Source organism: Strix uralensis, chromosome 5, assembly GCF_047716275.1.
Source record: "Strix uralensis isolate ZFMK-TIS-50842 chromosome 5, bStrUra1, whole genome shotgun sequence".
NCBI lineage: Eukaryota > Metazoa > Chordata > Aves > Strigiformes > Strigidae > Strix > Strix uralensis.
The window spans coordinates 29403801-29429560 of NC_133976.1; the positions used below are offsets into that span (position 1 = coordinate 29403801).

Consider the following 25760-nt stretch of genomic DNA (forward strand, 5'->3'; position numbering starts at 1 on the left):
GTCCATAAGGAATAGCAAAATTAAAGTGAATTGGAATATCTGAAAGCATATGAGTTTACCTGTATTTCTTTCTACTACAATTATCTGGATGATATAGTAAATTGAAGTAGCTGAGTTAATTCAGCTGATTGCTTATGCAATACAGTACAAAAATCAATATCATTTGTGTCTTTCTGCATAAGAAACTGCATACAAGTTACATTATTACTGTATAGATGTGCACAAACACAAAGGCATACCTTCAAGTAAAGTTAAACTCAGCAACTCTTCAGCAGTAACCAATGGCTTATGAGGTTAATATAGTACAAGTTAAAGCAAAGCCAAGTAGTTAAGCAATGTTGCAAATAATTTCCAACAATTTCCTATCTTTTCCATCTTCCTGTAAACCTTTTCAATAGTTTCTACAGAAATGCCACTGAATCAGAAGAGACAACTGCTCACAAAGATGCCCCTTTGCCCACAAAAGTATGATTCGTAATACGAAGAAGCTGTAGAAGTTAAGTTCAAATTAATTTCTGTGTTCAAATTAATTTCTGTATACCATTTTGAAAGAGTGTCTATGCAATCCGCAGCCACAAGGCTTACTAATGTACTCTTCTGGCTTTGTATAGTTAGACGTATTCATCAAGTATATATATTGCTGGTTTAAATGCGGTTAAACTCCTTTGAACAAATAACCTGGCTAATTACATCAAGTTTTTAAAGTGTAGCCTTCCAGAAGTAGTCATAAGGAGTTAACATTTCTTAAGTTAATAAACACAATTATTTTTAAGTTATGGATAAATCATTTTTTCCTTAAATCATAGAATCAAATGGTTTGGGTTGGAAGGGACCTTAAAGATCATCTAGTTCCAACCCCCCTGCCATGGGCAGGGACACCTTCCACTAGATCAGGTTGCTCAAAGCCCCGTCCAACCTGGCCTTGAACACTTCCAGGGAGGGGACACCCACAACGTCTCTGGCAACCTGTTCCAGTGGCTCACCACCCTCACAGTGAAGAACTTCTTCCTAATATCTATTCTAAATCTCCCCTCTTTCAGATTAAAGCCATTACCCCTCATCCTATCACTACACTCCCTGATAAAGAGTCCCTCCCCATCTTTCCCATAAGCCCTCTTTAAGTACTGGAAGGCCCCTATAAGGTCTCCCCAGAGCCTTCTCTTCTCTTCTCTTCTCTACTCTAGGATGAGCAACCCCAACTCTCTCAGCCTGTCCTCATATGGGAGCTGCTCCAGCCCCCTGATCACCTTCGTGGCCTCCTCTGGACCCGCTCCAGCAGGTCCATGTCCTTCTTGCGTGGGGGCGCCAGAGCTGTAATAGAGATATAGTGATCTCTTCTTTGTGTTATTTCAGATATTTCAACTGACCATTGCCAGAGTGTCTGATTCTGCATCTTATAAAAACACTGAGGGATGACAGAACAAATTAAGTATATATTGATAATTCCTGCAAGGTCACAACTTGATTAGAGTATTATGTATAGCCTATAGTTCCCCCATGCAGCCCCATGGCTTAAATTACTGAAATGCTGAAGAAACTGTCAGAAGGCTTGTATACGTGTGCATGCAGATGTGTAGACACAAATATAAAATATGTCTGCCAGAGAACTGTAAAGCAAAATAAATTTCAAATATATAAAATTATTTTTTAAAACAAATATTCCCTTGTAGGCATATCACAATACCCTAGATATACTTCAATCATTCCACAATAAAACTTGTGCTTCACCCAGACTGGTTAACAGAAAACAGAGCAGAAGACATTAGCAGTGTGGGTAAAGCTATTCAGAGCATTTATCCAAGTTCCCATATTCAAAATGAGAACATTACAAGGTTAGGTGTGTAACATTGAATATATATAATGAATAATATATACGACTCAAGAAACAACATGTGATAGTAAGGATCACCCTGCATTTCTGAACTCTGAAAGTATGTAAGTTAGGCAGTGTGACAACACAATGTAATTATCCATATTCTAACCAGATACGCCTTTAAAAATATCAACATTTCTGATTATATATAAATCTGAAGGTATCTTATTAATTTTCTCCTCAATCATTCAGTAATTTGACATAATCATTGCCAAGGTTATTAAACAAAAAAACCCACTGACTGTATTTACTACAATATAATTTCAGAAGAAAAAAGGAAATGTTTGCCATAAACAATTGTAAAGGGGCATGAACAGGGCAGGCACTGTCTCTTTAGAACTCTGTCATTTTTTTTAAGAGGTTGAATTTCTTAAATTCAGATGCCTGCGCTTTGCATCAGTCATGTGAAGAGATCTAGGTCTCTCGACTTAGTTTTTTGATACTGCACAAAGGAACAATATATAAGAAAAATATCAGGCTGGAGTGTGAACTGGATTTCACATAACAGAAAGAGATAAGGAGAATATAGGAAGTATGAAGTTGTGATTCTGGAAAGAAATGTCAGAGGACTGAAAGTGCAACAGAAAAATAACAGTAGGTTCTTGAAGATAAATATGAAAATAAACCACAGCAAGGAGGACCAGCCCATGGCACAGTCCGAGTGAAACTGTTCTTGATATTACTACACAGATTCACTGAGTAGGTTTGACTGAAGTAGTTGAAGTCAAGAGAAATCACTCCACTGACATCAGTAGGCTTCATTCAGGCCACTACGTGCGGTCCTTCTGATCCCTCTTCCTTTCATCTAGGCTGAGAATCCTCCCCATTTCACTGAACAGTACTGTCTCACATTTCTCTAAGAATCTGTGTCTGTATCCACCCCTCAGAGTTTCTTTCAACCAGTCACATCCACACCTGCCTCAAACCAATAAAAATTATAGAGCCTCTGCACCCTTGTAACAGGCAGGAGCAAAGCCCATCAAGTATACTAGTGCTAGTGGGAAGGCAGCGGATTGAGGAGAGGCTTGGGAACTCTGGGACCATTAGAGTAATTGCAAGCAGTAAAAACACACACACAGGTAAAACATAAGGGAAATTATTTACTTTTGCTTATTTAAGCTGTGCATAGGGAGTACGAAGCTTTTTCATGCAAATTATTTACAGCCCAAATGTAGCATAAGGCACATTAAACATTGAAGCACAGGGCCAAATTTTATTATCTACTGTTCAGACCTCATGGCTAGTCAGAATATCTGCTATCAGAATATTTTCAACGGAGCCTGCCATTACTGGATTTAAGTATTTACTATGCTTTGAACTAGTGCTTTAACGTGGTTTTCTGGTTTATACGTGACAATGTTGACAGGAGTTTCTATCAGTTCAGAATGCTAACTAGAGAGACTAAAACATTATCAGACTGTTGGTCAAATGTTTGAAAGCAAGAAATCTCCCATTGCTTCAATTTCCTTCAAATACTTAATATTTTCCTTTGGGGAAGTAACTTGTGTTTTATCGCAATGATTTCTATTTGCTTCTGGAGCATGAGTCATGCCCTTCAATTATTTTCAGTTGATTGTGTAATTATTAGTGAGAATGGGGTTTGGCTAGTCTTTATTCAGTTTGGGGGTTTTTAATAAGAATTTCTGCTTACCTTCAGGTGAAGTACCTGGCTTTTGAGAAAATGCAGAGCTTATTTTACTCTTCTTGCTGCTGTTGCTGTTGACAGACAAGGTGGACTGAATTTTTCTGTGCATTTTTTCTGAAACAGGAGCCGAAAGTTTTCTGTTGTCTGCAGGCACGTGCTTGACCCCATTGTGAATTCCACTTCCATTCCTCAGACCTGCATGGCCATTTTGGATTTTGCCACTTTCTTCCTCACCCCTTTCCAGTGCTGAAGTATTTGGCTGAGGCAAACGTTGAGGTTGTGCTTAAAATGAAAGAAAGGGTTAATTTAAATTATAAATTGATAACCGAACACTTTAAGCCAGACTGGGAATGCAACTTTCATTGTTCTTATTGATCAAAGAATAGCCTGAAAAGTTAACATTCCCTCATCAAAACAAGAAAGAAAAAAATATCTCCAGATCGAAAATAATTATTAGGCATTCAGAAAGTGCCTTATGTCTGCATGAGGCCTAGATTCCCCATTCGGCACTGCACAGAAGGTTTGCAAGGCTCTGAAAGAATAAAGCAAGCAATGTGAAGAAGGAGAAAATCAAGAATGGGAGAAAAAGTAGCAAAACTGATATAAACTTAGGTTAAGGGAGCCAAATGAATGGGAGAAACATAACAGAATGAGAGAAAAAGGTATGGGAGGGAAGATACAGACTGAAGTAACAGGTGTGAAGCTGCAGGTTGGCCAACCTGCCAGTCTTCAGAAAATAACCTGAGTGACATGGTAGGGGTCCCCCAACACTCAGCCACCACACCCCAGTATATTAGAGAAGAATAGGAGTACCCAGGTAACCAACAACACCTTGAGCTTAAATTCATAAAGATCATGGATTGCTGGGAAGAACAAAACCAACCAATTCTGGTTTTGTGGAGGAGGTGACCCAGCAACCAGATGGAACATGCATTCAAATACTGCACAGCTGTGGCAAGCCAGACCCCCTGCTCCATATTCCTCAATTCAGAATCACAATTTTTAAAATGGCTGTAATGGGCCAGTTAGGGCTTTAATGGAAACAAACTGAAATTGTCACAAGAACAAAAATGCAAAACCTGTCAAGGCAGGAATCTGCAGTAGCCTGGTTAAGACTCCAAGAGTACATGATATAAACCCATTCTAATGAGAGGGCACAAAACTTGACCATTCTTTGCTGAGCTACTGTGTCATAAAGGAGCATATTTTTAATAACATGGAAAATACATTGTCTATGTATTTAAAGTCTGTATCTAAAAAAAAGATAAGATGCAGGATTTTTTTATGTAAAGCTCTGTAATGAAAAAAGTGGTTTCCAATTAAAGATTCTTATTTAGAAAAAAAAAATGTAGACTTCATTCAAAAACTAATTAAACTACACACATAGTAACACAACAAGATTTCATAATCAAAAAGCATCAGCCCAATCACCTCTCCTAATCAAAACACTACTGTATCATGCTTGGACATAAAGAGGTTTTCAGACAGTCCAATCTTCAACTATTTATAAATCTAATGTCAAGGAAAAAGCCCAAATTCTACTGAACACTCAACTGAAGAGAGATTAGACATTGCCAGCAGTAAAGAAAAACAATGCTGCAGTTCATTCTCTTTTCAGATGATTCATATCCATTTTCAGATGATTTCACGGTATAGCTTCGTGCCTGAGATAACAATATGTACAAATAGTTATAGTAAGCTTCCCACAAAAGAAACATCTCCGCTGATCACTTCAGGTACAAGGGACCAAACTTTTGGACAAATACTACTGGGACACACAGACCAACATGGTCTCTAAAAAGACTCCCAGTTCTGAACTTGCCTAACAAACCCTCAGTGTTTCCCTTTTTCAAGGACACTGATACCATGCTCAAATTGCTTCCTCCAACTATCATAGCTGTGCTGGTTTTGACCAGCATAGGGTTAATTTTCTTCACAGTAGCTAGTATGGGGCTATGTTTTGGATTTGTGCTGAAAACAGTGTTGATAACACAGGGATGTTTTCAGTACAGCTGAGCAGTGCTTACACAGAGTCATGGCCTTTTCTGCCTCTCACCCCACCCCACCAGTGAGTAGGAGGAGTTGGGAGGGGACACAGCCAGGACAGCTGACCCCAACTGATCAAAGGGATATTCCATACCATATGACGTCATGCTCAGCATATAAAGCTGAGGGAAGAAGGAAGGGGGGATGTTCGGAGCAATGGTGTTTGTCTTCCCAAGTAACTGTTACGCATGCTGGAGCCCTGCTTTCCTGGAGATGGCTGAACACCTGCCTGCCGATGGGAAGTGGTGAACGAATTCCTTGTTTTGCTCTGCTTGTATGCACAGCTTTTGCTTTCCCTATTAAACTGTCTTTATCTCAACCCACAAATTTTCTCCCTTTTACCCTTCCAATTCTTTCCCCCATCCCACTGGGAGGGGAGTGAGCAAGCAGCTGGGTGGTGCTTAGTTGACAGCTGGGGTTAACCCGTAACACTTGTCCTGATTAAAGTTCAGACAAATCTTAAACTTTAAGTTTACGGTCACATTCATAGGCAAAAAGGGATATTTTTCATAACAGTTTAGATATGAACCGGTTCGTTTTTTCTTGCCATCTGAATTTTTTATTCACAGCAACTAAGATTTTAAGAAGATCTTAAGAAGACCTAGACTGCCTGCATCTGTCTATGTCAGAGTAACCCTGATTAAACCTGCTTGGCAAAAGTGATAATTTTGTGTTGCAGGAAAAAAAGGGAGGGTTGAGGGAAACATTTATGCTTTAGCCTCCCCAAAGATGTTGCAGGGAAGACAAAGATCATTCCCTTCCATTACCAGCAGTAACTGCTCACGAACCTCCAAGCAAACAGAGCATTAGAACAATGATACCTTACACCTGAACAACTAACCACTGCCCAAAAAATTTTTCACTGGCAATATTGAAACTGCTTCTCCTTTCAATTTTGTATTAGTGTTTGCAAAACCTATGAACAGAAGCATAAACAAGCACTTTCAAATTCTTCTTTCAATTTTTCTTCTTCTTTCAACTCTCTGGAATTAAATTTGTAGCATATATCCTGTTAACATTTCCAGACTTTCGTAAAGGCCCCAAAACAAATTTTTAGGGAGCTTTCTCTTACCTGAATAGGATTCATTAGAAGTATACTACCAGGAACCCTTTGTGTAGGTCATCTTTCCATGTATGTGTAAAACTAATTTTGTTAAAAATCAAAAGGTATTTCTTCCATTTTAAAAACAGTCAGTGTAGACCTAACCACAGTCAAAAATAAAATCTTTGGCAACATCAGGAATCAAAACTTTACTCGCTAGAATTCAGTGTTCTTTGCCATAGCTCCCCATAGCTTTATTTTCATTATCCCACTCAAACATAAATTGTACTATTAACGAACAGTGTCTTTCACATTCCATGTAACGATGTTTCCTCGCATTGTGCTGCCTATGATTCCCAACTGTGGACTGGTACAGTTGCACCAGTAACCTAGAATTACTGGGGAGGGGTTAACCTTCCTCAATAGATAAAAGCAATAGACTATACTAAAAATTGTGTATGTCTGGACATGCAAGTTTCTAAAACTGACAGTTATGACCTTTTCCAAGCCAGCTAAATTGGTGGTGGCAGCTTACAATTGTTTGTATATTTTTGGTGCTTTGCTACAACACAGTAACTTGACAAATTCTCTGAAATTCAATCTTCAAAATTAGGTGTGTTTCTGTCAAACTGTGGGTGAATGGGAAGTCTTGAGGAATCTAAACAGTTATATGTTTTTGCTTTTATTATTTTTACCATGGGTTTTGGGAGTTTTGTTTTGGTTTATTTTTTAAAAAATTTTTATTAAATACGCCTGTTCCCAAAGTACTCTTACTTCAGCCTTTTAGCATTAACATACAACTTTTTAGCTGACTGGCTTTACAGTATTCACATGCGATACGCAGGTCAAATCAAAATGGAATAAAACCCCAAATGGATTAGCTATCTCAATTTAAATTTATTTTAACTTTATTGATAATTTTGCACTAGGGAGACCTGAATCTTATGGTTAAAACACACTTGAAACCAATTAGGAACCATATGACCGCATTCTAGCATAAAGAACAAAAGCAATTGACAATTCCAAGACTAAGCCACAACCACTCAGTTTAAAACAGAAATATTTTTACCTTATTTTTTAAAGGTTGTGTATATCTTAAAAAAAAAAGGTGTAATATGGGGAACGACACAATGCTTCTTAAAACACAGTGATACCCAGGGACTCTCACTCTCTCTTTAATGATCCACTGCTCTCATTCAGCTGTCTTTCTTTTTTCAAATCTTTACATATGTGACAGCTCTCAAAAGTAGACCATAGACCATCTGGCATTTTCAGAGGTGTAACTTGTGCAAATTCAGCTCTACTGGGAACACAATGCTATCTTCTGCCTGCGTTATAAAAGATACAATAGAATGTAGAACTTATGAGTTGTTTTGAATTATTCATTTTTTGCCTGTATATTCAAGAAATTTTACAAACTCTGCATTTTGTACTACATAATCACATGCGTTAAAGGTACAAAGAAACTTTTTGACACCTCTTTTCTACAGAAAGATGGCATTTTGTTTGATATGTGAACATTCAGCGCCTGTTATATCATTCTAAACAGGCCGTGTGCTGCTACAAAAGATCCCATTTTACACTCTATGTATGAGCAAAAATTTTATTCTTGATATTCAGTAACTAATGCAATACACATCAAAATTTCACATATGAGCTGGATGAACATTCAGCATCTTCAAATCAGGATGGCACTGGTCACTCACTATATGTTAAAGATTTAAAAAAAAAAAAAATCATTCCTCACACAACATAGAAATATTGTCATTTCAAACATCCACAATGAATAGTTTCAAATGTCCTAAGAAATACTGTGCTTTTTAGGTTAATATGTTTTTAATCTTTAGCAAAACTAGTAGATTTAAGTCAATATTTTATACAGTGCTAACACTAGTGGATTTTCAATAAGAATGATAAATATTGGATTAATGATTCAACAGACTGAATCTTTTTTGATAGAAAAGTAGCAGATAATGTAGCTAGTAATAACTATACATGAATCTGCTGCCTGTGGAAAAGCAATAAAAAGGCAATATATTGCTATAGCATATAATCTATTAGCGTGTTTCACTGCTTCCTTGTCATTGGTTTCCTTGCAAAGTGGGCCTTAATACAGTAACTTCTGCTGTTATTTAACTGACTTTACATAATAATTTAATTGTGAGGTTACTATCTGGTGAATAAATATTCGAGTACTAAACATTTACTATGGATTTGACGGTTCTGAAGTAACTATGCACATTCTCATTCAGACTGTAAAATCCTTAGCACGGTTTAAATGAATATGAATGTATATATGCACACTGACAATACATTGTTTACAGCTTGCAAAATAACAACTATTCTAAGAGAAAAATCCTGATGCATGCATTTAACAGAAAAATGTATGTCAACACAAGGAAACTCTCAACCAAAAGAGGACAGTCTAAGCTATCATTAGGGATTTTAGACAAAACACAAAACCAAACATAGACAGAATACAGACTCCTCGGAGTCAAAGTGAATCAAAAGAAAACATCAGGAGGGAGAGAAGAATTGAAACAGCTAATTAGTAGCCTAATCACATCAAAAGCAATTCCAAGGCAGCTGATACAGATGCCCGTGGAGTTTGCTAGGCTGGCCGATGCCACTGATGGAAAAAATACTTTCCAGTTTACAGCCTGGGTCATCTGACTGCATACCCAGAGAGGTAAGAATGCTGTTTTTCTTCATTCATGACACAATAGTTTACGACATCAGATCAGGCCACAGAAGCAGTATTTTTGCAGGTGGACTAGGGAGGAATAAAATGCGCAACTCCTGGGTGTAAAAAAATGTAACCTTTGGTATTTTCACATATTGAGAAAATACAAATATTTCATTTGAAAATACCCTCAACACTTCTCTGTCTCCCAAAACAGCTGCAACCACAGTAAGATGAGCTCTTTTTAGGAAATACAGAGGTCCTGCTCGGGTCCATTAATGTGAAAAGCCAAGATCTACATGCTAATTTGACCTGGGGAAATTGTTTGATCTCTGCTCCCACTCCCTCTGTATGGATCACACAGATGAGACCACATGCAAGGGAGGTAAGAATCAGGCCTCTGTTTTTTATCAGTGCTCCTTCATAACATAGACCTAAGCTTGAGGGGAAAAATAAAGCAGATGACAGATAGTCATAGATTGCACAGTAAAACCAGGGGCTGCCTGGATTCTAGAGTAAAATTAAGGTGATTCCAAATTGCTTCTGGAAAAGACATAAATTTCTGAGATATAAAAGGCAACATTTCCAACTGACTAGCAAAAAATCTTACCTTTTCAAAAATATTACAAATTGTATGCATTCATATGCTCAATAAGCACAAAATTTCAGTGAAGCTGGGAGAACTCAAATATTTCAATCTCTCTCCCTCCCCACTTTCTAACTAAAATCCTGACTAGTCTCTACATGATCTTCAAACTACATCAATAGTTTTCTCTGCCTAGCTATCCAGAATATTAACATTCAGATTACAAGATGTACCTCTGAGTCAACCTGTGAAGTGGCTTTTGTCAGCAATTATTTTTGAATATTTTCTAGGACATAAATAGCATATACTGCAGCTTCCATATCACAGAAAGCATACATTAACTAAATAACAAGGTACCATCAAGGTACAATCTATCTTTTAAAATCAATTTTTTACACTGAATTTTTTATACCATGCTGACTTTACAAGGAAAACAAAGTACCAACTAACAGCATCAACCACCTTTTTAGAATTGCTTCTTGTAAGACATGAGGACATCTTCAAAATGAATACAATATATTATTATGAAACAGGATGCCCTTTGTAATGAAAATACTGTAGTAAAATTGCTGGTATGACTTTTACAGGACCCACACTGAGAACACTTTGTTAAAATACGTGTGAGAACACATCCAGGGAACACCAGGTATAACAGAAATGGGGCTGGCAGGGGACAAAGGGAAAAGACATTTTATCCCATCAGCTCTCAGTCAAGGAAGGTCTGACGAGAATGGCAAACTCATGTGTGCATGTGTGTTTATGGGCTGAGAAGGCGAAACAAGGGCACGAGAAAGTGCCAAGAGTACTCTTAAATCTGTGCAAAGACACCTGCAGTGCTTCCAAAGGAAGGCACTGCAGGACCTTACACAGTGTTTGAAGGGTTGCAGGAATTGTAAAAAGATGTCTTTGACATAGCCAGAAAGAAGCAGTTACCACAGGGAAGCATGAATAGGGCTGGTAGTCAGAGGTTTACAAAGTTGATAGGCATGCTCACTGAAAATGTGAAGTTCTTTATTTACAAATCCTCTTTCCTGATGTGTTTTTGCAAAATGAAGAAATGCTTGCTGATTTTTTTTAATGATAGCAACAGCAAATTTTTAATCATTGCTGAACTGAGTAAACCCTTAACATTTTTCATTATCTATCTTTTAACAATTATCTCAAAATCCAAATATCCTTTTGTGTTCTAATTACCATTAGATTATCAGTAAATTCTTCTTTATCATACACAAATCTTGCCATCATTAGCGATGTTTTTTTGTGAGACTGCAAATATTGGCATCTATGATAAACTTTGCATATGATTTGGAAATTCTTGCTAGATCACAATATAGTTAGAAATAAAGATGATTCACATAATGCAATGATTGTTAAGCCACATGAAGTGGAATAAAGTTCTTAGTGTAGCATACAGTTTTTCACTTCTTGAGAACAACAGCAGTAGCTCACCATGAAAAATCCAAGAAAAGAGCCAAACACACACAAAACAGGACATTATAGGTAACAGGCGTCCAGACACTTGTGGGATAAATTTCTATATAAACCTGTGTTCAAAAGTAGGAAATTTTACTGCAAGCTTTCCACATACATTTATCTATTCATTTTCCTCTTCATACATTCTGCTAGAGGACTGGACAACAACTGCAGCCTAGTTCTCTTATGTTTCATAGCATTGCAACTACTTACAGCAGTGGTAATTGCACAGACATGTGCAAAGGCAGGTTAACTCATGGTTACCATTCCAACGTTCCATGGGCATATTTATGGGTTGTTTGTTTTTTGGTTTGGTTTTTTTTTGGTTTTTTTTTTTTTTTTTACACATTCATTAATTACTACTGAAGCTAATTTTTTTTTTCTATTTAAGGTGAAATGTCTAGTTATTTCGTCCTATGTTTTCTACATAGGTAACTTATTAAGAGGCATCTTAACCTACTTGGGTTTTTTTCTTAAATCTTGCTTTATAATGCACAGTGGCTTATAGAAATTGGATTTGAGAACAAAATAATAAACGCATTAAGAATCAGAGAATTAGGCTTTTTGTTAATTTCTAAAGTGCTGAAAGTGATCTATTTCTTCAACACAAATAATCAGTGATTTAATAAATGTGAAGACAGTCCCCCAAACCATAAAGGAAACAAAGGGTGTAAACCAATACAACCCCATCTCACTGAGGAACAGAAAGCTTTGCTTCTGGAGCTCTAATTTTAAAAGGAAGGTTAATTAACCGCTAGACGCAAAAAAAGGTAATCCAAGCTGTTGGCGTGACAATTACAGCAGTTATGTAATTAATACTTATTACAACATACGGTTATACCACTGCATAAAGACACACTGGTGTCCCATGGAATTTAAAGTCAAATATTTGGAACAGTTTTGATGCCCCTCACCATTGTGTTACTTGTTCCCAAATCAAATAATAAACATCAAAGAGAAGCTACAAACAACAGGATATCACTTGCTGGGTATTGCCGTGTAAGCGGCACAGCAGGATGTACCAGCCAGGAGAGATAACCTCAATGTCATTAACCGCCATAACCTGGGCAAGTGCACAAACAGGTCCTCTTGGCTTCAGCATTTCCTGCTGCCTTCCTCAAAACCCCAGTGACCACTGACAAACTGGACACTGTTTCACTGCAGGAAAGAATGTGGGATGGTGAGGCAAATAGCTTCTCAGCTCAGCCTGTTCACCATTTGCATCTGAGTGAGAAAATACTCAAAGGTCAGGTTTATTCTCCACTGGTCATATATACTGAGTTTTCAGACGAGTCTGAGTGTTCAGTTAAACTCATAAATACACATAAAAACTGGCTGTACTTGGTTTTGAAAAGAAATGAAGACAAATGTCTGGAATGAGCAATTCCCTTAATGTTCACTGCTGCCTTGATTTCTAGACCTCCACTCACATAAGTGACAGACCCAATGCTACTATTAACAAAACTAATCAGATGCAGAAATAAAAACTAGGAGTAAAATCAGAATGAAAGCAACTAAGAGAGGGTAATGTAAAAAAGGTTGCAGGAAAACACAGAATATCAGTACAAAACCAGTAATATATACATTGATTACTGAGTTTCTGATCCCTTTGCCACACTTATTTTCTCTCTGCTATTCTTTCTTGCAACCTAGAGCTGATGCTAAGTTTGGCATCAGCTAATATCAAGAACCAGAAAGCCAAAGGAAGAAAGAGAGAAAGCACAGCTGCAAGGAAAATGGAACAGGAGAAGCAAATGGGCAGTAACTATGAGGAACAGGCTAAAACTGGGGATTTTACATTATTAAAACAATAGTAGGGCAAAAACATCAAAAGAAAAAAGAGCAGATAGCAACCACACAGAAGAAGACAGCACTGGAGGGGAAGGAGACAGAAAGGCAAAAAATACATAGTGAGCTGAGCCACTTCAGTCTGTGAGGGCAGAGAAGAATAGGGAAGAAGAAACAAAAAAAATTCACAAGTAAAATCCCACTAGAGCTGAAGTATTTGCTACAAATTTTACAAGTAAGAAAAGAATTAAATGATAAAGCCTAGTTGATAAGCAATGAAATAAAATGAAGATAAACACATCGTACTTATACAGTGATCTAGCATTGAAGCAATAGTTCCCCTTCTGCTTGAGGTGAGAGAGGCTTCTAGAGCCCAGGCCAAAAATCAGCCACATTCAGCAATAGCAGCATGATGGAAAATGGAAATTCTGTGTCAGAAAGTAGGGCGAGGACTTGAGGTCCACAACAATAACTCTTCATGACCCAGGTTGTCATTAACACAGATTGGATAGTTAATAGCGTGATTGTCAGCAGAAGAAAAAAGATGTGGAAAGGTAGCAGAGAGTGCAACAAGTGTCCATCTATTTCCTGATCCTGAAAAAGCAAAGCACGAGGAGAGAGAGAAGCAACATGTATCTGCATGGACATTAAACACACTGAGATGGGTTAGTCTCTGCTATGGATGTCCTTCAGCTGTGGGAATTCCCTCATGGCCAGCAGGGTCTAGGAGATGGGCAAAGGTCCCTGGTCACCAATCCACCTGGCTGCTATGCCCATGGGCTGGAGAAGCAGGACTTCCCCATCCCAAAGCGCTCCAGGGACCCCGGGTCACCAAAGGATTCTGAGTCACACACAGAAAGTCCAGACAGAGCTACCATAACCAAAGCTGGGTCTTGGGCTGCTTTATGCCACTAATGCACCAGCTTGGCATCAGGATGACCCAGAAATGAGAGCTCTTTTTCCTTTTTTGAACTGTTTCCATGTGCCTTGAAGAGATATGGCACAATCTCACCCAAAATGTTTTTGTGCACACTGTACAAATCAGATTCTTGAGAATACACCTTGAAAAATCCTCCTATCAGAGTCCTTGACAAACCTAAATTCTCCTTTTGCCTCTCCTGGATTCAAAAATGCAAGCAACCATGGACTAAAGGCTGCATCTATGCATCAGAACTCACTGCCCTTTCCCTTCCCCAACCCACAGGCAGTTTAACTTTGTTTTACACTAAAATGGTAGTTTCATATGCTGAAGGGAAAGGCAATGTTATATTTCAGAATGTAAAAATTTATCAACTAAGAGATTTGTGTGTTCAATTCAAAGCTGAATGTGCTTAACACACAATACTTAGCACAAAGGAAAATGGGTTTTACTTCTTATTTACTGTATTCTATCAAAATGATCTAGGAAGTCCTCTTTCTGACTCAGCTTGACAAACCCCGCTTGGCCAAGCTTTCATACACAACCTCCATTATATGAATTCAATATAATAAAAAAAAAATATGCTAAATGAGTTTTTGCCAGCTGTTCAAGCACACATCCCTTACAGCATTGCGTAAGTCAGATTGCTGACTGTGCCTGGTGAAGATCAAACTTCCTCTAAAAATGATCCACTTAGTTTCCTGAAAGGAAGCAAAGCGTAAGCTACTCAATTCACAAGAAATCTCTGATATCTGAACCACACAGTTACAAATCTGTCCTGCTAGAAACATACAGTGTCACATCAGTGACCAACAGCTACAAGCACAAAAATTCAGAGAAACAACTGCATTAACACAAAGGAGAAAGCACCAGATTATCTGAAGAAACAGGTAAATTGTTTTAATGAGATGAAATTACTTGTAAAACTTTTTTCGTTCATCCCACAACTGAGCTAAAATTCTGATTCTCCACTCTGTTCAGGAAACAAGATATAAATCTCTATGAAATTATTGTGCCCAAATTATTTCAATATAGTAGAGCCCAGTAGCACCTGCAAGTCCTTATACTGCAGAACTGACTGAATAGCAGCAGAATATTTTTTATCTCTAACATACAGAAAGGGAGTATTCTTATTTCAACATGTTTAAAAGCATTCAACATTACATATTGAATCATTTGCATTCTCTATTAAAAATATAAAAATTATTTCTTTTACCTTATAAAACTATGTAATTTGGCCCACTGAAATTTATTTAGTTCACTTTTTGCTTAAAAACACTTTTAAGTAGCATTTAAATTTGGACAAGGCCCACACTTTGAATCAGTGCTTCTTGCAACAAGGATCTTTCCTCTGAAAACCTTTTGGTTTTGTCTTATTTAGAAGACATCCCTTTATTTGCGGAGAAAATTAAAATCCTTCTAATCTAATTACATTTTTTTAATGGAGTGCAGATACAGCAGTGAAATCTGTGCTATGTCAGCTTTATTCACAATACTGAAAAGTGTGCATTTTCACATTTAAAAACATTTTGTTACAAGAAAGATGTATTTCAGAGCTACCCATACTTGAAGGCAGGCTTGTTCCAGCTCTGCCAAGAATGGGCAAACGGCTTATGCTGTCTCTCAGGGGCAAAAACCTGCCCTGAAGGTCAAATCTGACTCATAGGCCACATATTTTATAGGCTTGCCTAACAGTTTGCTCTACTTGACTTGTCTCAAAAGCAAACTTCATAACATTTTATGCAAACATTATACAACCTTAAGTCTGAGCTGTAAATCAATAAAACTCACTTAAACTTGAGGAATCTCTGCAACAGGAAATAGTCTCTTAGTTGAAATTCTGCTGTAATTAATGTTAGCATTGATAAATCTTACCATTTTCTCCAATAAAGTGTCATAATATTTATAGCTTTGGATTAAAGTAAAAACATGATAACCAAGATACTGCATAGAATTTGAGGGAAGCAGGTTTAAAAGTTAAGCCTCTAATTTTCATGGGTCTAGACTCAGAATTTGAAAGCTCTTGTGTTAGAATGCCATGGGTTTGCATTTCATGATCACAAATTTCAAGAGCAGTCTCCATAGAAAAACATGTTTCTCACATGCCAGAACACTACAGTTGATTTAAAAATAGTTAAGGCTCAGGTGGGAAATAATTCATCATTCTCTTAAATCAAGCCTCAATATTTCTGGAGGTCTATCTCATCGGTATAATGAGTGAAAAAACAGGTATTAGAAATAGCCTGAGTGACCACAGCTGTTTGACATTTGAATGTTTTTCAAAGGGATCCTTTGGGTTTGGATGATGAAGAATTTTATTTTTTTTTAAGGGAAAACAAAAAAACACCACCACAGCAACATGAAAATAGGTCATAGACTCCTGTTTTTCCTTGTCCTTTACAATAATACCTTCAGGGAAAGGTACTTGTGGGTACTTTTGCACTGTAGATATTACCAGAATGCAGAACAAGTAAGTAGTATTCAGACCTTTCTTTCCTCTGGATAGCTATTTAAAGAAGAAAAATGTTTAACCATTTACTTAGCTAAGCCTTCTGCTGTGACCATGAGCCCCTCTTCATCTTTCACTTTTTTATCAGTAAATAAAAAGACTAAAAACGATTTTAGCTCTCTAAATTTTGAAGAATTCATTTAATTATTTTGAGATACACACAATATACAGTACTACTTTTCAGGTGGATAAACTGACTCCAAGCGTTCTACACACATGAAAGCAAATATAAAATATAATTTAAAAAGAGAAAAACTATGAGAATTTTTGCTCTGGCTTAAGTTCAAGACATTTTTGCCAGAAAACATGTTCCTAAAAGTACAACTTGAATGACGATACTTTCATGCACTTTGTAATTTGGTGTCTTCTTTGCTAAAAATGGCTAACTCAATACCGTTAGTACTGAAAATAGCAGACTGAAACCACACTGACTCATTGGTTTTGTAGTATAATATTTCATGTAGAACACAGAGTTTTATTACTCTTCCTCTTTAAGGAACCACTACAAATATATTGTGCTTTTTCTCCTATACGAGGAACTAATCAGGAAAAGAATATAAATATTCTTTCCCATCTAGGCATAACAGCACATTAATTCTGAGACAGTACCAATACAACAAAGGAAAATATTCTGAAATTAAGATACAATTTACTTCAGGCTCAAACACAGCAAGCACAGTAATCTTCGCGTTACTTGAAGAATTTCACCTTTGTCTGTTACTGATGATTACTGCCATCCAACCTTCCCCAGCCTCAGACCATAAATTCAGATGATATTCTGAGAGTCAGAAGTAAGGTAAAACAGAAAATGAAAGGCTCCAGGTAATTCTGGCTACTAGTGATATGCAGAATACATACATCTATCTTATGGTCATCTGGTGCAGTTTAAAGTTCTCACTGAAGTTTTTGAAGTTTGACTACTGTTCTGTAAATGGAGCAACAACAGCAAGAAGTTTATTTCTCCACATGGAGTCACCAAAGAGTATACAAATCCCTCACCTACTGCAGTCCATCATTAACTGCATTGCTTCAAAACATTCAACCTAAAGTCAAAGGGAAGAGGCTACACAGAACACATCTGCATCCCACAGCAGCTCTGTTTACAAGTAAGGGACTTCAGCAACCCTCAGGTCCTTCCATAGGTGACTTCTGTAAACACCCAAGATGCAGTCTTAAACTCTGAAGACTGTAAGGATACAACTCTCTGTGAAAATGCCTCTCTGCCCAGGAGAGGGTGAAATGAAAATTAAATGAAAATGCTATGGTTGTGCAACAATGAGGTGTGAAATTCCCTGGATGTAAAATTCTCTTGGCTGAGAGGTTTGATCCCAGAAATTCCTACGGGAAATCAAAATGGTGAGAAGATGGATTTTCAGCAAGAAAAGGCCTAACTTTCTGCAGAAGTCTTCCAGGTAGAGACTGGAAGGAGTGCATCATCTTTACCCATGAAAAAAAGGAGGAGGGAAATCTAAACAACCTCAGAATCATCAGGACTTGGGTGAATAGTAGCGAACATGAGTTCCAGTTGCATATGTGTGCACCACCTGCAAACTCTGATTAGTTTATTTGGAATAATGAAAATTTTTGGTCTCGTGGTATCCTGATAGCACTGGCTTCCAATTTCTCAGTTGTATTTCTCAGCCTACTGCAAGAACACTATTATTCATTCTTCTTCTCAGCTTCAACTAGTGAGTCATCAGTAGGAATAAATCCATGGGTGCTTCACAGGACCTAATACCTCTGATGCACAACACACTGGCCTGCCTGTAAGCCAACTAAATTCCAAAACTTTGTTAAACAGCATAAGTTTCACTACCACCTTTATGAGATGCTTTATCTTGACTGATATGAATACTCCAAATATGTTGTACAACATACTTAGTTAGCTTTCTTCCAGTTTCTATAATCAAAGTAATATTTCACTATTTAGTGGCTGAAAACTTGTCACAGTGTAACCCCGGTAAGCAGCTATGTAGAAAATAAACTCTTTCCCAGCCAAAACCAGTACAAAATTATTATAATAAATCACATTTTACCTCCTGTGTTGTGCTAAGGGAACTAGGTGATGCACTGTATTTTTAAAGAATATTTTTAAAAATGCATGTGTTGTCAGCCGCTCGTTGAGAAGAAGTTAAAAGCCCATCAGGCTCCTCAACAGGCATGAGACTAGGTTTTTTGAGGACTTTTGGAACAGAATTAGTAAGAGATCTGCCAGGTCGGGGGAGGAACAGAAGTAACACAGGCTAGTTCTCTGTTGGGGACAGGATTAGAAAATCTCCCTGGAAGAGGAGTTCTCAGGGAGGACCTTCATACCTCTATTACTTCTACTGGCCAGATTCCTCAAAGATTTGTCATCTTTAAAGAAGGATCTAAGTATCAAATACTGCATTCCTGTATTTAAGTACTGAATTGATTAAAGTTTTGTTCATTCACAGGCTCACACTTTTTTATACCTGTGTATATTCGGAACATTGTTCATAAATTGCTTCTTTAACTAAAAGAATATACCTTTCAGACTTGGCAATATATTTTGAGCAATTTCCATTAATCTGTTCTGCATGATTTCTGTACTCACACACTTGGTTACTCTTCAAGAAGACTGTATGTGTCATAATTTCTAGCTTTGAAAAGAACTATTTACGTTATCTCAAGCACTTTGAACCATTTTTTAGACAGAATAAACAGAATCATCTGAAATCACAGTAATTGTAAGGTGACTGTGCACCATAAATTAGCCAAGAAAAGATATTTGGATTAATATCAAACAAAAAGAACAGTTCTAACAGCAGATTATCTTCTTCTTGTTGGGAAAAAAGTCCCAAACCCAAACTGCATAATTTAAACTACAGAAATCACTCACTTAGCCAGAAGGAAAAGGGAATCTCCTTATGTTAAAATTAAATAAATAGTCATGTAAAGTAAAAATGTCAACATAAAAGCATAGAAAACAAAAAGATAAAAAGATCTAGGTTTATACTACAATAAAACAAAATGCAATCAAGAACGTAGTAAATAAAATAGTGGGCACAAGAACATGTAAAATTGTTTAATCCTCACAGAGCTGAATGAAGCCTCCCTTTCTCTGAAGAACCACTCTTATCGGGAAGGTGTTTCATGGAGGAGAAAGAGGCAATTGAAGCTAGGAAATGATGGATAGCAATGACCTTTCTATCTGTAAAACATGGGCATATTTTAGGTATTTAATCTTGAGAATTGGATTATTATTAATCAATTATTCATGACAATTTGAATCTATGGTAGATGTTTTTTGTTTTCTTAAATATCACATAGCTAAGGTCCTGCTTGAGAACTGGAAAGGAGATTAAATCCTCACAAGCAAATAGTGTTCAAGACTGGCATTTTCTTTCCCCCTAAACATTCCTTCCCCCACGTAACAGCACACATTGATGATAACCTAGTACCTTCTGTAAAAATTCTGCCTAAATATTCGAAATCCACCTTTATAGCTTTTTTTTAAAGGGGGAAAAAAAAATCCCCAACCTTTCCCAAAGAACAAAGCAAGGCATTATGGTAATATGGAGCAGCAAAAATTCCCATGGCTTCATTCCTATAGCTACAGGTTACTGTGCTTCATGCTTTAACATCCACTCTTCCTGACTTGCCAAAGGTGAGTGGTAACAGAAGCAGAATGTCTCCATTACAGGCCACCAGATCATACAATGAAAATAAGCAGAAGGTGTTTGCAGATATTTAAAATGCACTGCTGAAGAAGGAGGAAAAGCAGATGGAGCTATTCTAAGGCTAAGCTCTTGAAAAGCAGAACCTCTACAGCCTGAAATAAAATACAAAATATGTGTGCATCTGTGAAGGGAAAGGAATAGGTCTTAACATTGCCTTGAAGAATACCTGAGCTGAAAAAAATATGAAGGTTATTCCAATTTGGGGGAAACCGCTATGGAAAAGAGATTCTCCCTTACTCAGGTCCTAAAATTGAAGGTTATGGATAGCAATGGCCACCTTGTGAACAATAACACATCTAAACTCATCAAATATTAGGCAGTTCTTCCTGTTCTCAAATACTTTGTTAAAAAATGTACACCTTATTTCTAGTCTAAATGAACTTCCTGACATTACACCTAGTTCTCCCTTTGTCTGCTACAGTGGAAGAATTGTCTTACAAAAGTTCTGTTCATTGTGGTATTATGCTTCTTAGGGACTAGGCAAGCCCCTCTTTACCCCCCTTGTTAACACTAAACAGATTGAATTCCAGGAGTTTTTCCACAATAAGGCATGTTTTCAACTACTCCAGTCATTCCTGAGATATTTGCGGTTCTCCCCTGACCCTTCTCCAACTGAACACAGTATTGCAGTAACAGTTATGCAAGCTTATTAACAATTAATACAGAAAGGTAATATAACCATTTTCTTCTTATTTAGCTCTTCCCTGTTTATATGTCAGTATACAGTAACCTTTTGACTCTCAAGCTCTCTTCAAAAATGATTAATTTCTTGGTTGAAGCTTCCCGTAAGATTAACCATTTACCCGGGATATTATGGACATTTTCATTCAGGAGCAGAAGGGATGCTCCAAAGGAGGTGGGGGAAATCTCATCATCTAGAGATTAAAGAAGAGGGCTTAAGAAAAGAACTGCAAGGGCAGGGCAAGGTGAACTGAAAACATCTTACTGTGGAAAATGGGGGCAGCATTTTAGTTTATTGATGTTGCTTGGTAAACTGAGTTCACAAGTGCAAATGAGAAATCATACATAATGAAGTCATTACAGTCTCTAACACTAGACTTCGTTGTTGGTGTGCCAATAAAACTGACTGATTAATCTACTTCCATATAACAGCAGGATAAAACATCTGCAAACAAGGAGAATGTTGGAAATTAAACAGTGGAAACATTTATAAAGTGAAAACTAAGGTTAATACAAATGGAGTATGTATCAACTGTGGGGATGGAAAACAATCTGTATGGGAAAAAAAGAAACTGAATCATTAGGATAGTGGTGAATGGTTGTTAATACCTGAGAAAACTGAGGTATGTCCTGTCTAAAACATTTTAAAGAAACAGTTTAAAAATACACTGTAATGATCCAAACACTTATTTCTAACCTCAAGCTTCTTTCTGCAATATTCTGCAAACTTTAGTCTAGTGGGGTAACAGATTTGGTTGAATCACAGCCATTCTGAGTTATGATACTTATTATTTAAGATTAAATACCTTGTGATAAACAAGCTTCTCTTTGCTCTACTTGTTCTATTTTTCAAACTTTAGTTACTGTGTAGATCAAGTTGTAAAACTTCTGCAACCTACAAGAAGTACTTGTAATTGAGCCAAACTGTTTCTCAAGTTTTTTTAGAACAGACTTCCCTACTCATAGCCACAGCCCCCCAAAAAAAGAAGAAAAAGAAGCTGCTTGAATGTCATAATTTTTGTTTCTTCCATCTAAAAGACTTTAACATTAAAACTTAAAAAAATTCATTAATTTGAAACAAAGAGAGGATTGCATCATAGCAGCTACTCAAATGTGTCTCATAATAAAGCCACTACGACACAAAACTCAGTTAACACTAGGAATTTTAGAAACTTCCAGCTTTTACCTAAACTTACTTTTCACTAAGTCAAAGGTAAAACTACTAGTGATTCCAGGAGAAGCACAGCTATGCACACTGGAGCAGTACACTATATGTCAGAACTTTATCCTATCTTTGACCTTTTCCCTGTTACATTTTTAATTCAGCAACAGATAACCATCCCATCACAGAGACATATAACTGCATATAACTGTCAAGTCACTTTACCAGGGACTTGGAGAATCTGCTGCTATTTCTACTATACGTTGAAAAATTTACCTTCTTCTCTCCCACTTCCTCAATGTAGCCACTACAATATGTCCTTGCAGTGAACTGATTAGAGGAAGCACAGCACCACCCTACTGTCCTTGGTCCTTTCCTCCATAGTTTAGGCACACTGCTAACTGCTACCAAATAAATCTGCTTTCCCATGGGTCTGGGAATAAGGAAACCTCTAGGAAGAGGGAATGAGGAGGCCACTCCAAAAGCAGCAGATGCCAGACACACCTTCCCATGTCCTCATCACAAGCACAAAGCAATTGCTTGTCCAGGGACAATTAGGTCTAAAAATAATGATCTTTTGGAATTAGGTAAATTCTCAAACTGTGAAGGAAAATTCTTCCTCTTTATAGTCCCCTAAGAATTGTTTTTAAATTGTCAGATAAATATCTGACATGCTAAATTCAAATTTTCCTGTAAATGATCTAGATAACTATTCAATATATTAAGTATGTAAATATTGACTGGGACTCATTATTTAGAAAAAAGTAATAACTAAGGTTTGAAAAGAACTTCAACTGCTAACACAAAGTCCAGGAGAAGTTGATTGTATAGATAAGATTAAAAAAAACCCCAACAAAACAAAACTAAAAAGAAACAGATAACAGCAGGTTCAGAAATAAGACTTTACCCCACTGTGTATCATGCAGTACATGTGCAGTGTAAAGACAGACTGACCCTGAAGTGTGTGGTCAGGCAACAATCTCAGAGCTGGAGCACCACTCAGCATTTGGTCCATTTGCTTTCTGAATACACCCTATAATTAGAGAACAGTTTCTCATGCTGCCCCTCCCTTGAGTAACTAACGTTCAAGCATTCATAGAATTTTAAACTAGTATTAGCTCTGGCAGTTGACAGAAATGTTTTTGCCTCAGGAAGGTGCAATTTGGACAGCATATGATCTTCAAGACAGAAAAATGGGAATAATCTTGCATACCTTTTTATGTTTTAAAGCATCCAAGACATACACTAGGAATGTGGACTTGTGAAAAATAATTATAAAAAAACCACAGTTCCATAGCATAGGTCTAAACCCTTGTCTTACAGCATTCTTCTACTTTTGAAAGGAATAACTACTTTAGGATTCAAAATTGTTTATAAACTTACACCTGACCAGTACTCAATGCATCTGGAAGCAACTGCTCTCAGCACAGTTTACTCTGCCACTTAAATGTATAACCTGAGAAATCAAGGGCGATGACACCTGGCAGAGTTGCATACTGCAGCTCACGTGCCTACTAAATATACAGATCCCATTATAAATGATAAGAGACGAATATAACATTAAGGCTTTAAACTGTAGATGCCACAGAGGTCTATACTATACTGCACCACTCAAATCATACCTTTCTTTAAACTCATTAATTGTGCACGCTGACAGGAGTCATTCTGGGAAATAAATTCGGTAGACATGCATTATAGTTGCAACACAATTGCATGTGACACACATTTAACTGAGTCAACAGGCAGTATCCCGTTACACTGCAAAAGCAAGCCTAAATGGCAGCAATATGTTCTGGAAATACTTACTTCTGATGAGGTCACCATCAGTGCGATTTCCCCAGATGGACTGGTCTTGTATCTCTGGTTGTATACTCTGGTTACTGGAAGGCTGGTTTATGTCTTTATCTCCTGCCGCAGTATTCTCTTGGTCAGTTTTATCTAAGTCAAAAGAATTTTTAACATATTAGTTTCTATGGTATTTTTCCTCTATGTGAACAAAACTCATATTTGAAAATTAAAAACAAGAGAATAAAATATAACTTGTCTTAGCATCTCATGTAGTTTCCTTAGAAATAATTCCTAATAAATTTGATTTTCAATTTGTTTTCTTGTTCAGATCAAAATAATTCCTCTTTAAGAAAGTCTCTCGGTCATATTGTGTTTAATCATGCAAAATAATACTCAGCAGCTTTTGTAACAAGTTAAGGTTGATTTTGCTTGTATTTAGTTACTTTCCACAAAATTTTCAGATAAAAATTTTAATTGTTTCGTCACACAAAAAAACATCATTTTTTGCCTGCATACATGTGGCTCTGGCATATAAAAGCCACAAAAATTCCACAAAAGTCTATTCTCTATTAGTTACAGTTGAACATATAATTAAAGACAAATATTGTTGAAACTTCAAAAACTATTAGTACAGAAATTCAGAAATTTTATTATAACACAATTCCTTAATTTTCATTGGGAAAAGAAGAAACCTTTTAAAAGCCATTCCTAAATAAAAGTCAAATGTTTAGCTTATGATGAAAGGAAAAATTATTTCTTCTCTCCAAGTATATACAAGATGCAGGGAAATTTCCATGGTAAGTATATTTGACGGATTCTTAAGCTTACTTCACAAGATAGCAGACCTTGTTGTTTTGATGATTTTGCCAGTTGCATGCAGACCTGCATTTTCTCAAACCAAGGTAAGTGACAGCGTTCATTTTCGCTGTCATTAATGTTTTAATAGTCAAATTCACACACAAAAATCTTTCTATTCTTGATTGCTACAGGTTTTTCCTACTGACATTCAAGGAAACATTTCAAATCTGGAACTACTTTATTCTTTATTTACAGTGACAGATTATCAGTTTATATCATTTGCTCAAGGGTTCTCTGAAACACTAAATATTTTCAGTCTTGAGTATTTTTTGAGTATACGTACAACATTTAGTATTTACAGTAAATCTAAACGAGCAACTGTTGAGAAGTCTGTTAGCTCTATTTGTTTCAAACAAGAATGTGTTTATAAACCACTTATCACAATGTAATGATACCATATCCTCTAGTAAAGCAATGATTCCAGTCCTGAGACACAGAAAAATCACTTATTGCTACTGCGACATATTAAAGGTTAGTTTCTTTATGTAACCAACAGCAGTTTCATTTTAAATCGTAACTTTCTGCCTTTGTTAGCCACCCTATTAAACTGAGGCACTGAGCATCACTCAAAATAATATATGCCATATTGTACATATAGTAAGTAGTACGTGCCTTCAAGCACTGCTGCTCCCCTTCTATTAATTTCCACTTCCAAAATGTCTGACCCAGCTACCTCCATGGTACTTCTCCCTCATCTCTCCCTCCCATCACCATTTCATCCACAACTTGTCAACATTTTCTCAAGCCCATCCTAAGATGAATCATTTCACTGGGACTATGGTAAAGTTACTGGGAAGTTTGATTGGGAAGATATCCATTGACTTCAATTAATTTTGCATCTTGCCCTGATAACTTAATCTCACTTAGATACTCATGCCATCCAAAAAAAACCCCCAGATTTTTTCAACCCCTTTGACAGACATCAGATACAAATTATTTCTACTTGATATGTATCAGATACAAATCCAGCTGTTTTGAAGTATGATGATTTTGCCTGTGCAGTTAG

General features: G+C 36.9%; 1 protein-coding gene and 1 long non-coding RNA gene across 5 annotated transcripts in view; both read right to left on the reverse strand.

Moving 5' to 3' along the window:
* MDFIC (MyoD family inhibitor domain containing) overlaps window positions 1-25760 on the reverse strand; it is a 50874-nt gene that overhangs the window by 12743 nt on the left and 12371 nt on the right. For all 4 annotated transcript variants that reach the window (XM_074870224.1, XM_074870221.1, XM_074870222.1 and 1 more), the window contains 2 exons: window positions 23915-24046; window positions 3525-3800 (listed from right to left, as the gene is read on the reverse strand). In XM_074870224.1, coding sequence (XP_074726325.1) covers window positions 3525-3800; window positions 23915-24046 — 408 coding nt within the window. The remainder of the gene's footprint in view (window positions 1-3524; window positions 3801-23914; window positions 24047-25760) is intronic.
* On the reverse strand, window positions 8196-19612 carry LOC141944120 (uncharacterized). Its single transcript, XR_012629168.1, has 2 exons — window positions 13443-19612; window positions 8196-8311 (listed from the first exon to the last, which is right to left on the reverse strand). It is a non-coding gene; the product is annotated as an uncharacterized LOC141944120 (long non-coding RNA).